The 12,682-nt window shown below is 38.8% G+C and overlaps 2 protein-coding genes across 3 annotated transcripts; both read left to right on the top strand.

The window, feature by feature from the left end:
- Window positions 1-225: 225 nt before the first annotated feature.
- cnr1 (cannabinoid receptor 1) lies at window positions 226-4,835 on the top strand. 2 transcript variants are annotated; one of them, XM_048249607.1, is made up of 2 exons: window positions 226-613; window positions 1,650-4,835. In XM_048249607.1, the coding sequence occupies exon 2, from the start codon at window positions 1,705-1,707 to the stop codon at window positions 3,115-3,117; it is 1,413 nt and encodes a 470-aa protein (XP_048105564.1). In that variant the 5' UTR covers window positions 226-613; window positions 1,650-1,704; the 3' UTR covers window positions 3,118-4,835. The 2 variants fall into 2 exon arrangements, with proteins under 2 accessions (XP_048105564.1, XP_048105565.1); XM_048249608.1 differs by lacking the exon at window positions 226-613 and adding an exon at window positions 716-903.
- A 3,027-nt stretch (window positions 4,836-7,862) lies between these two features.
- Window positions 7,863-10,061, top strand: pigh (phosphatidylinositol glycan anchor biosynthesis, class H). The gene is made up of 5 exons (XM_048250780.1): window positions 7,863-8,093; window positions 8,745-8,954; window positions 9,521-9,604; window positions 9,734-9,812; window positions 9,927-10,061. Exons 1-4 carry the CDS (start codon window positions 7,917-7,919, stop codon window positions 9,806-9,808), a joined length of 546 nt encoding a protein of 181 aa, XP_048106737.1. The 5' UTR covers window positions 7,863-7,916; the 3' UTR covers window positions 9,809-9,812; window positions 9,927-10,061.
- Window positions 10,062-12,682: the final 2,621 nt, after the last annotated feature.

Genomic DNA, 12,682 nt, shown 5'->3' with positions numbered 1-12,682 from the left:
TAAAAGGGTTAACAATTTTTAAAAAATGCAAACGCACAGACAATGAGATAGCAGTGGTTGATAGTGAAACAAGTCCGGTTGGATTATTGGATTATTCTTAGCCACATGTGTTGTGATTTTTTTCTTGATTTTACAATGGAATTGCAGGCCTTTTAACAGTCTCCGCTTTGCAGTTGTATCTTTGTCAAAGATGTCAATGAGGCTACTGATTTAGGGGTGTAGCTATATGAATTTCGCCCATCCCTTCACTCTTCACTTGAATCTTCACTCAGTTGGCTACAACGGTGTAGAGAACGCTCTGAAGCACGTGATTTACTCCGTTTTAACGACGCTCCATAAATATGCACTCTCGCAGACCTCAGACATCGCCTGCAGCAGAAAATCATATGCGTGCAAACATAAGAACGTGAAATATTCTGCGTGCTCGCTATTATTACAAGGCAAATCATACAATTGAAAGTGCAAGTTGGATTTAATATTGTCGTATTTTGACAATTGATTGTAGAATTAGCAGTCAGACTGGTATTATTCAAAAGACTTTCAGTATATCTGTGGGATTATTTATTTGTGGATATTGTTGATGACGACTAACGACACGGGGAACTATGTAAAGGTACATTTTATATATATATATATATATATATATTGCACATACCCTATGTAATAGATAACTAACGTAAAGAGCTCTATATGTCATAGTGGTGTTTTTTCTAGGCTGATTTGTTTCCCCCCGCAAGACCTTTTTATTGCCGCTCAACAATTTTGCATTTCCAAGCAACAGCCTAGGCTACTTATGGGTTCTCACAAATTTTTGTCGCAAGACTTTGACTTTCCCAGGAGAACACAAAAGTATTGTGAGGCAGGCTAATGCAAAAAGTATTCCGAGGGAACGCAAATTGCAAGGTAGGGCAATGCAAATATAGCCTACAGTTATTGGCTATTGTGAGGTAACGCAAATGAACAACATAACCACGAGTGTTAATGGGGCTTCAATAGTAAGCTACTATTTGTCCACTCAGTTTTCTCAGTTTTTTACTAGCTCTTCTCGGTTCTTGGCAGCACTGGTGAGAGACACTTGTCGATTGAATTATTCTTGTAATAGCCTAGGCTTCTTCTAATTTCAGTTTAAAGCGTTTTTTCATAATTTACAAAAGAAAACATGAAATGGTCTGTGAAAACATAAACATTATTTATAACATTGAATTGCCATAACGTTGAATTGCATTAGTGGATACATGTATAGTTTTTAAATTAACTTTCAACGAATCATATACTGTAGTTACAGTCAAATGTATTTTAAACTAGCCTAGGCTACTTGATGCAACATTGGGTAATTGTGATTACTTCACAATCAATGCAGCGTGTTAAGTTGAGACCGAGTCTAGCCTAATTGTCCAGTTACAAAATGACTAGGCTATTGGAATTGTTTCTGCGACATCTGCTGGTCTGTGTCTACTAGTGTTCTCCATTACAAGCAGGCATTTGACAGTGCATATGACCAGTTTGATAGCCTATATCTTATTGTTGAGCAAAACAGGTGTTACTTGTCAATATGATAAATATGTGTTACCTTATATATTATGCAAATTTAATATAGGCACAATTTCAGACAGACACTGTAGTTCACTATATTCTGTAATGATTTTCAGGTTTTCCAGGTTCCTGACGCACCCAAGGCCGTTTAATCCCCTTTCATCTTCAGTTATGAAGTCTGTACTGGATGGCGTGGCAGACACCACTTTCAGGACAATTACCTCTGGGCTGCAGTACCTTGGCTCTAATGATGCCAGTTATGACGACCCAACCACAGATGCCGACCTCACAAAGGGAAGATTTTCCCTGCAGAAGCCATTGTCGGCATTTCGCAGCAATTCCTTCCCAGATAAAGTGCAACCAAATGAGGAACTCATCTTTAAAAGTTTGAACTTTTACCCCACAAACTCCTCTGACCTGTTTGGTAACAAGAGCTCAATGGGGAATGAAGGCAGCACTATTGAGTGTGGAGAGAATTTCATGGACATGGAGTGCTTCATGATTTTGACACCTAGCCAACAGCTGGCAGTGACTGTCATGTCCCTTACTCTGGGAACCTTCACTGTGTTGGAAAACCTGCTGGTCCTATGTGTGATCTTGCAGTCTCGCACTCTGCGCTGCAGGCCCTCCTACCACTTCATTGGCAGCCTCGCTGTGGCAGACCTACTGGGTAGTGTCATCTTTGTCTACAGCTTTTTAGACTTTCACGTCTTTCACCGGAAGGACAGCCCAAATGTTTTTCTCTTTAAATTAGGTGGGGTGACTGCCTCATTCACAGCCTCAGTGGGAAGCCTCTTTCTCACAGCCATAGATCGGTACATTTCCATACATCGGCCATTGGCATACCGTCGCATTGTTACCCGCACCAAGGCTGTGATTGCTTTCTGCATGATGTGGGCTATCTCCATTATCATTGCAGTGCTTCCTCTGCTTGGCTGGAACTGCAAGCGTCTGAACTCTGTTTGCTCAGACATCTTCCCACTGATTGATGAGAACTACCTAATGTTTTGGATTGGTGTGACCAGTGTATTGGTGCTCTTCATCATTTATGCCTACATGTACATCCTGTGGAGGGCACACCACCATGCTGTGCGAATGCTGAGTCGGACCTCTCAGAAGAGCTTGGTGGTGTATTCAGCTGACGGAACTAAAGTGCAGACCACACGCCCAGAGCAGACCCGCATGGACATCCGCTTGGCTAAGACATTGTTGCTCATCCTAGTGGTGCTGGTCATTTGTTGGGGGCCTCTGCTAGCCATTATGGTCTATGACCTCTTCTGGAGGATGGACGATTCCATCAAAACAATATTTGCCTTCTGTAGCATGCTCACCCTCCTCAATTCCACAGTCAACCCAATCATCTATGCCCTTAGGAGCAAAGACATGCGCCGTGCTTTCCTGAGCACCTGTCAAGCATGCAAAGGCAGTGCCCAACAGTTAGATAACAGTCTGGAGTCAGACTGCCAGAATAGACATCCCCATATTGCTGCCAATCGAGCTGCTGAGAGTTGTGTGAAGACCACTGTGAAAATAGCCAAAGTAACAATGTCTGTCTCAACAGAGACATCTGCCGATGCTGTGTGAGCACCCATAATATGATACAGTGTTTAAAGCGCCAAGCAATCACCAATCTTAAAGAATGGAACTTTGGTCTTAAAAGTGAAGTTTATGGCACCATGGTATCATGAAGATAGACTGAATAAGTTAGCATCATTTCAGAAACTCATAACTTCTTGTTGTTTCTTGTTAAACCTCACTCTATGTGTTGGCAACTTTTGCCCTTCCGTTCATGAATTGTATTTTTCTACATTAAAATCAGGTTCTTGAACAGTTGTTTCTTCTATCATGGGAATAAGGGGCTACTGAATTTTATGTTAAAATAATCTCAGTGAGAGAACTAACATTTTTCATGTAATCATGAATTCTATAGAATCTCATTCCTCATCAAATATAGCCAAGCTTTTTCAGACCAAATGTTTGTCTTGCACTTAAGAACAGAAGTATTTTTTCTTTAAATATCCTTTTGCAGTTGGATATTATTTGTCCTTTTCGTATTCATATTTTGTGTATTGAAGAATCATGTTGAGTGTTTGATCATGTATATTTGAGTAGATTGTAAAAACACTTACTCATGCCTTCTGTTATACTTTAAACTCAAATACTCTATCGTCACAATGGCCCAAAACAAGACAAAAAAAACCCATATCAGACAAACTTCATTTTATTGTGTACAATTCTGTCGTATAGCTCTAGAGTGACGCCTAGAGTTTAAAGTAGGCAAACCCCAGCGTTTGAACTAGTTCATGACTGCTACTCTGAGCTGTGGGATTCTAGTATAGAACCTTCAAGTATACTGCAAAGTGTTATCTTTCAAAGGGCCATGTAAACACGCACCATAGCGTGTTTACCATAGCTAAAGAAGATCATTGAATTTATCTTCCAAAAGATAAAACAATCAGCTATACTATACTAATCTATATGTAAATATTCTAAGTATGTGAATGACTTAATACTGGTGTGCAGTCAGAGCTGTGCCCCCACTATTATTGTGTATTTGAAATGTTCCAGTATTGCTTTTTCAGAAACAGAGGTGTCAAAACATTTCAGTGTTCATTTGACTGTCAGATCTCATCGGTTGACACATAACCACTGTACAATATTGATAAATGGTCTAGATACAATTAAAAAACACAATCAACATCAATCTTTGCTCTGCTATCAGCAAAAACTACAGTGCGCTGGTCACACTACTATATAATACATTTTGAAAGCACATTAAAAACTAGGCGAGGCCGTTTGTAATAAGTGGTATTCTTCATAATGATTTCCTTGATACCGCACAAAAATGGTTTTGATGTGTTTAGGTAGAAGTGTTTTTAGTGATGTCTAGATATTTCCTGTTGTTCTCTTTACTGAAAACACAAAGGTTTCCCTGCAGCTGGGCTACAGGGTTCTTGCACAATGTGAACAGTGTCATTCTATGTTATAGAGATGAGGTTTCTAAAATAGTTTGGAACTGTATTGAGATGGCATAATGTTTTTGTTTTTTTAATATTTAAAATTGTGTAGTGAAAAGAATTTGCCTTCTCGCTAACTGATCTATAAACATGAAATGTGGTGTAAACACAACTGCCTACTGTATTAGTGTGATATATTCGAGATTAATCATAAATTGTCAAGTGGCTTTTGTCCTAGTAGCCTAATTGAACAGTCTGAAAAAATCATTGGGCACTTGTGTTTTATGCATTTGTTCTGTAGTTTGTATCCAAGCTTTGAATAAAGTCACTGCTAATAATCATGAACAATCTATTTTCTTACACAAACAATTAGCCTATGAAAAAGCAAATGTGGGTGTGGTTTAAAAAGGGGCGTGGTTTGTTTCTTGAAACAAAACATGTTGATTTATCAATAGCCTAACATTATAACCAGTCTGAAGATCTCAATAGGAGGTAGCCTGGTCATAGCATATGGTTAGCCTACAGCCATCAGATGAGATGATGATCTTGGGTATCATGGGCATCCATACTCCATTGTATAGCTTAACACAGTATTGTAATAGATCCAGACAAGATTATTTGAACACAGCATAGGCCTACAAGTTTATTTTGAAGTTGAACAGCTGACAGTGCTCAACAGAAAAAAAGACAGGAATAAAAAAACAATAAAATATTGGAATATTGGTCGCTAATGCACAAATAGAATGTTTTTGCTTAATTAGAATGTTTGCTTTTTATTGTTGTATTTTTACAGATTAAATGTTTTATGATTGTGTAGTGGTTTATCATCACCATCACAGTCATTTTATGTATATTGGCACACTAGATGGTTTGTAGTTATTAAATCAATGGATGAAACCAACCCTCAGCAACATCTCAGTACAGGTCAATGAGGTTCACAATGGAACTGGCGGTTTGTGACAGCTTGATTTGATAATGGAAGAGGTTTGAGTCTATCACTCAAAATGTCCCACAGCTTCCTGTTTGAAAAGTGAATTTAGTCCACTGTGGAAATTCAGGTTTATAAAATATTTTTATCACGATTATTATATGGTAAAGAGCCTTCATATTTCAGCTACATGACATTTTAGCAACCTACACAGTATTTTGAGAATTAATTGCATTTGACTTTTCCCCAAGGTGAAATTCAACTTAAACACAACATTAGTTAAAAATAATAGTTTCAAATAAAATTGTAATATAATAATAATAATAATAATAATAATAATAATAATATACAATATCAATAATGATATAGGCCTAGTATCAAATATTGTATGAAAATAATGAGTCTTCATGTGAACAAAAACCATAACATACAAACCATATATATAAGATAATTAATTAATTAATTCATCTGGGTCTTTAAACATTTCTTGAAAGTCACATTTTTTATTTGTACTTAATGCATAAATTACATGTTGAATATGTGTATTATAAGGTCACTATTTCAGAGTAGGCTTAAGCACTGCAAAGTATAAGTATATATACTTTTTTGATCCTGTGAGGGAAATTTGGTCTCTGCATTTAACCCAATCGGTGAATTAGTGAAACACAAACAGCACACAGTGAACACACAGTGAGGTGAAGCACACACTAATCCCAGCGCAGTGAGCTGCCTGCTTCAACGGCAGCGCTCGGGGAGCAGTGAGGGGTTATGTGCCTTGCTCAAGGGCACTTCAGCCGCGGCCCACTGGTCGGGGCTCAAACCGGCAACCCTCCGGTGACAAGTCCAGAGTGCTAACCAGTGGGCCACGGCTGCCCCTAATGTAATTAATTGTATATGTACAATTAATGTCTCCAGACAAAAAGTGCTTGGTTAAAGCAACACCAAAGACTTTTTTGCACCTTAAAATAATGTTTCCAAAATCGTTTCAGTGGTTGATGAACTCGTAACAGGGTGAACGGCACTTCTGCATTCGCTTCGCGGCCCTCTATCGGCTATAACCGCACTATGTAAGTTTGCCAGTTTGGGTAGCGGATCTGTAGTTCGATGGAATGAGACATAAGAAACTACAAATTTGACTTGCATCTGAAGTCGCAATAAATCGTACTTTCATAAAATCATGCAACATATTCTACCTTGTCTGTGGACATTGTTATTTGCAAAGCCGTTGCTGGATAAACAAATAGTGCGTTTGACAGAGGAAAAGTTCTTTGGTGTTGCTTTAAATATAAAGGTTCAATATAAAATAATAATGTTGTATTTTGTCCATAAAGGGCAGTACAGTAGGCTACTCCCCTCCACAAACACTCTGCTCCTGAGTTAAACCATTTTGAGGTATTACAATGTGTTAAAACCAGGTGACTTCCATTTGTAAGATTTTCTCTGTCGCAGCTTTACAAAATATCTTAAAAATAGCCAAACCTCAATGAAACTCTCAAACACATTTTCTTGTTTCTTGATATGCTAGTGAAAATGTTGCCTACCTCTGTCTGTCTCATTTGATCTGGCACTTGCTGTTGGTCTGTCGCGTCACTTGGTAACAATGACAGGTTCACTCGCGCAACGCATGCAACAGCACCTAAGCAGATTTTCTAAAATTGTAAAGTTAACTCCTTAATATCTATGAAAAAATAAAAAATCAAGTCATTTCAAGTCATTTGTCTCAAGTCTAAGTCAAGTCTCAAGTCATGAATAGCAAGTCAAAGTCAAGTCAAGTCTTTTATAGGCCTACATGTTGATCAAGCAAGTCTCAAGTCCTAAAGTCTGACTCGAGTCAAGTCACGTGACTCGAGTCAGCCATGTCTGTGTATTAGTGTAGTAGAAGTGCATAAAACATATTAGTCTGCGATTCCAACTTAATAATATTGAGGTGCTTTATTTGAGCAGCCAATAATCAAACATAAAATGCCATTGAGCCCATTTCAAACTGACATGTACCGTAAACATCCAGTAGGTGGCAGTCCAAGGCCTTTATTCCTACACAATTGGGCTCATTACACATTTACTAATTTTCAAATATATATATATATATATATATATATATATAGGCATAGGCTATATCACACATATATTTTGCTGGCTATTGCACTAATGAATAGGCCAGGGTAGCCTACTGAACAAAGCACAGAAAAATGAATACAAGAGTAAGTTAAAGGAATAGAAGTGATTGCCTGTTACGTTGACTCCCTGAAATCTCAAATCAGAAATTAGCATCTATGCACACCCCCACTGAAAATCATATTTGGTTTGAGCACTCCTGACTGAAATCAGTGTAGTTTACTTATCAAGAAAATAAAAACTATCAGACTAGCCATGCTATGCCATGCAGGTCAATGTAACTTCCGCCCAGTAGGGGGCAAGATATAATTGTCTAGGAAGTCATTTGTAGTTCCGGCAACAAGAGCGAGTAGAGAAACTGTGAAAAGGGGAACTTGTGAAAGATGGCTGTCAACCAGTTTACAGACATAAATGGAAAAACAATTACTCTTGATTCACAGTCACATACGGACTTCTGCCGAGAATTCACTATTAGCAACCCGAAGTTGTCCCTGCGCAGTATTTTGATGTATACCTGCACTGTATGGTTATTTGCGTATGCTGTATTCTTCATAACCGACGTAAGGATGCTCTTAAGTGCAAGTGGCTTTGTAGCCTACACATGCATATTTTGCTACTTTTGTTGGCTATGACTATTGGATGATGCTCGTAGGATAGTAGGATAGGATACTGTGCTTTGACCTCTTGCTGGCGAAGTAGTCCATGCTAATGTTGCCATTTGCGCTGTAGTTTGGGCGAAGAATGTACCTGATGACCTAGGCTAGGCTACATGCCGTTTTCTGTGAAAGTAGCCTAATGACGAAAGTAGGCTAATATTAAACACGCACATAAGGTAGTAATCTTGTGACATGGGCTAGATAGCAAATTTAACTGCATGAGCGCATCCAATGCATCTCAACTATTTGGAAAATGATTGTTAACTTGATCAACGTAGTTTCGTAAAATATGTCATTATGGAATTCAACATATAAATCAGATCACATCTTATTTGGAGATCACTGAATTCTGACCTCTTTCCCCTAACTCCCTTTTAAGGAGAAATAAGGAGCAAAAACTAGTGTGAGACAGACTGATGGCTTATGCCTATGCCAAATTCTTTAATAATATTATTTTTCTCTGGGATGTGCTGTTGTTTGTAAGGTGTTTGCATGCTTAAGGCTTGCCAAACTTAACTCCTAACTGCTGCTTTAATGATTTTGCTCTTATTTCAGAACACCGTTGTCCTCTCGAGTGCCATCATTGTGACACTGGTCAGCATGATGATCTGCATTCACTTTGTGAAGGTGGACCATGAAACATTACTGATTATTAGATCCCTGGGTGTGCAGGTGTCATCATCCTTTGCCTCAGGGAGAGAATGTACATCTTTCATCGAAATGAGCAAAATAAAAGATATTGTTATCAATGAGGCTGTTCATATGGTAAGTGCACATATGTACATCAATTGGACTTTTTTTTTTTTTACAGTTTTATAGAACTATACCATGATCTATAACCTTAAAAAAATGGTTAACAGTAGGCCTACATTTCAAGCCAATAAATGCCACATTCAGCAAATATCTCCTCACAATCCACTCCGTAAACTGAAAAGAAACGTATTGTGTAAGCCTACCCACTCACACAACGCTATCACAGCCAATCAGAAACCAGTGGTGTTATTTTGTACCTCACAGACCTAGAACACTGAATGAGGGGTCTGTTTTTGGCTGTTGTTCAAATATCTTTCTCCAACTTTTCAAGCTAGCTTATGGACTTTAAATTGCCCTTTTATTACTATTATGATGTCATTTTGTGTGTAATTTTTTTTTTATTGTTTTTAATCTGTTATGCGACCTTGGGTGCTTTGAAAGGTGTTGAGAAACAAATTAAATGTATTATTATTATTATTATTATTATTATCACTAAACTACTTTTAATAGTGCATTGAGCTTACACTTCCCTAAGCTAACCATAGCTTGACCTGCACCATCTTTTATTATCATTTCAGCACAGAGTCATATACTACCTCTGCATTCTTGTGAAGGACCCTTCAGATCCTGAAATGGTATCCAGTGTAGTTCCTCTTTTTCAGGTATGTACACATAGTAATGTTTCTTTAAGAAATTATATCTCTCTATATTGTGTATTTAAAATGATATTTAAAATGTATCACTTGGAATAGTATTATCTTTCTGAGAAATGTGTATTTAATGCTTTTCAGAGTTCCAAGCCAAGGTTGAATTGCTTAGTACAAGTATATAAAGCCTGTCAGGAGGTACTGTTACAAAACTCATGACAAGGTAAATCACTGCTGCAGACTTCATACTAATATTTTAATTCATATCTAGGCAATCATGTAGAATTCAACTTTATCTAATGAAATTAGTGATATATAATGTTTTTTTCCCCTTCAGATTCCTTCCGATCCCCATTCTGATGCCATAATGCTGTAACAAGTGTAACGTTCGTATTTATATTTCACAGCAGTTGCCACTATGCACCTGTGTTTTATATGAAGTGATGATTAAAGTAAAATGTATCCAACCTCTCATGATTTGAAATGTGTGTTTCATTCTTTGGACCAAATTAGTTAAGTATATAATTAACTAAAAGTCTGAAAATATTACACTAAAATCCACTTTTTAAAATGTGTCTGGAATTGCTTTAGGTAGGCCTATATAATTGTGGACACCACTAATACAGGGCTCGCGAAGAAGTTAAAATGACACCACTTTATAAGGCAGCCTCAGACGTGTCTAGGGAAGAGATTAACTTTGGCTGTGAAGGCTAAGCGCATCTTAAACGTTGAGATAGAACAATGCATCAGTGGTAAATATTGTGGGAAACTACAAATAATATGACGATTTGACTTCCAGTATTACCAGTTTAGCTGCTCGCACAGTAGTGGCATAGCACATGAGATGAGATTAATGTGCAACTTCTTAAACAGTCCTAAACATAATGTAACCAATATCAATTAAATTGAATTCAAGGTATACTCAAGTAGTACTATAACAACTAACACTATAACAACTTAAAGTAAACTTAGATAATCAAATATAACAGATAAAAAATGACCAAATGAGATAACCAAATAACCCAAAACATGTTAGATGCCAAAATGAACCAGATAATCCAAGAATGCACCAAATGTAAATAAATCCAAGCGAACCTAAGAGAGAGACACCAAAATCAGAAATGGCCTCGTTGGAGCAGGAGCCAAGAAGCAAGAGAGGTTACTCCCAAGATAGTGATCTTTTATCCTGAGACCTATATGCAGAGGGTTGTGGTGCTTCAACCCGTTGTCACTAAGATGTCCTGTTTTCTAAACTGAGATGTTGTAGGCTACATTTCGTTGCAGACAAATGGATCCATAACACCGGGGACGTCAATTCTGATAACATAGCCTAAATAGTGCAAATAACTCACGTTGTTATATTGTATTAGTGGAGCTTTCTTTATTTGGGAAAGTGAAATCTGCATTTTCTTCTGGAGTTAAACTTGTGACCATACAATAAATGAATATTCACTAGTTCACATTCCGTAATTTGCAAACAGATATAATAGCATAATAGAAAAGCATTTTTGGCGAAGTCTCTGGCCAGGGTCCTAAAGTGATTTGCGAAATCGTGCAGGAGTCAACTGCGCAGGCAGGAGTTGAGCAGGATGCCGCCATACACCCCAAAAAATGTGTTAGGGACCCTATAGCCAGGACCACACGAACAAATTCAACAGGAGAGCGCGAGGTGCGCTAATTTCCTCAGATCAGAGAGACTTGATAATGCAGATATATTAGTGATAGGCGTCGGAGGACCACGGGCCGAGAGTTTTTAACGCTTGATTGGACAGGCCGTTATTTGCCGCGTTGGTGGCTGCACCATAAAATCATGAGTAGAGTAACGGCCTGCTGGGATTCCGATTTGGGTTAGAACAACGTTGAGCTGCGTTTGAAACCAGAAGCGAGTAACGGAGCGTTCGTAGTCTGGAGGGGGGATCTATCCATGCGATGGAAAGAGTAATTAGCCAAATTGTATAGGGCTGCAGGAGAGAGTAGATGTTGAAAATGACAGCCCAAACACGCGGTTGTGAAGTTCAACATCTAATGCACCCCAATGTTTAGTAGTAAGGCCTACGCAATTAAAATAGGCTGCTGTAGCTAACACGGTAGCTATAACGGCAAGAGAAGTGATGAGCAGCAACACATTATTAGAGAGGATTCCGAGGAACAGAGCAGAGCTACGTGCAGGTGCTCCAAGGCTCAGCTAGAGAAGTAACGGAGCAGAGCTACACGAAGGTGTAGGTGCTCCCTTGGTCAGCTAGGAAAGGGCTTTTAATATGCTGGCACTCTTTGAATAGAGGAAGGCGAAAAACTCCCAGACATTTAAAGGAGAAAAATTCCTTCCTTGCCCTCTTGGCAATAAGCGACAGAGCAACAGCTCCTGTGTATCAGCGGCCAACGCCGGCATTGAGTTAAGGTAAAGCGATGCTCCCCTAAATACATTTTGTGATCACCACATAGATTATATTGTATTACTATTTCATGTAGACATGGTCTCAGATGAGATGCCGAGACGGTAGCCTATAGGGTGGTGGCACCAATCCAGGGAAAGACGCGTGAGGGAGAACCAGGGACGCGGTCCCTGGCTGGGAAAAAACGCGGCCTCGAACGTGGTTTGCGCCGACGGGAGATGATGGGGAAAGGGGAAAAGGTAGCGACGCGGTCGCTACGGGGTGATGGTAATTTTGATACCATAGATTTAATAGAGACCCAGTCAGACCAGTAGTATGAAAAATCAGGAACAGAGTTTATTTACAATGATGCGCATCAAGGGAGAGACAGCATGACTTCACCTAAAGATCCATCAGCTGCTCTAACTAAACAAGGAAATAGTTAGAGTTTAAGTATCCTTCCAGGCTGACGGGAGATGGCGTTGGTCATCCCATCTCACGTGGACTACACTGACACAGACCCTGATTAGTGGCAGCCTGGCAATCCGGAGCAGATAGCTACCGACGCAGCCATGCAGAACAGTGAAACACTGCAAAGTCATAATATTCCTGCTTATCTCTAAACACAGTCACACAGAGATATACTGTACACAGGGACAGTACAGACATCATACAGTCATTACATAGAATCATACTTTTAGTATCAAAATGACCTACTAAT

The sequence above is a fragment of the Alosa alosa genome, chromosome 8 (genome assembly GCF_017589495.1).
Source record: "Alosa alosa isolate M-15738 ecotype Scorff River chromosome 8, AALO_Geno_1.1, whole genome shotgun sequence".
Lineage (NCBI taxonomy): Eukaryota > Metazoa > Chordata > Actinopteri > Clupeiformes > Clupeidae > Alosa > Alosa alosa.
The sequence above is the reverse complement of the archived record's forward strand: the minus strand, read 5'-3'. Positions and strand labels throughout refer to the sequence as shown.

What these genes read in the sequence shown, in the direction of transcription:
- cnr1 (XM_048249607.1), top strand. Translation starts at nt 1,705, where the DNA reads ATGAAGTCTGTACTGGATGGCGTGGCAGACACCACTTTCAGGACAATT.
- pigh (XM_048250780.1), top strand. Translation starts at nt 7,917, where the DNA reads ATGGCTGTCAACCAGTTTACAGACATAAATGGAAAAACAATTACTCTT. An exon ending in CTGTATTCTTCATAACCGAC is followed by an intron (nt 8,094 to 8,744) that starts GTAAGGATGCTC and finishes CTCTTATTTCAG; the next exon opens with AACACCGTTGTCCTCTCGAG. An exon ending in TCAATGAGGCTGTTCATATG is followed by an intron (nt 8,955 to 9,520) that starts GTAAGTGCACAT and finishes TTATCATTTCAG; the next exon opens with CACAGAGTCATATACTACCT.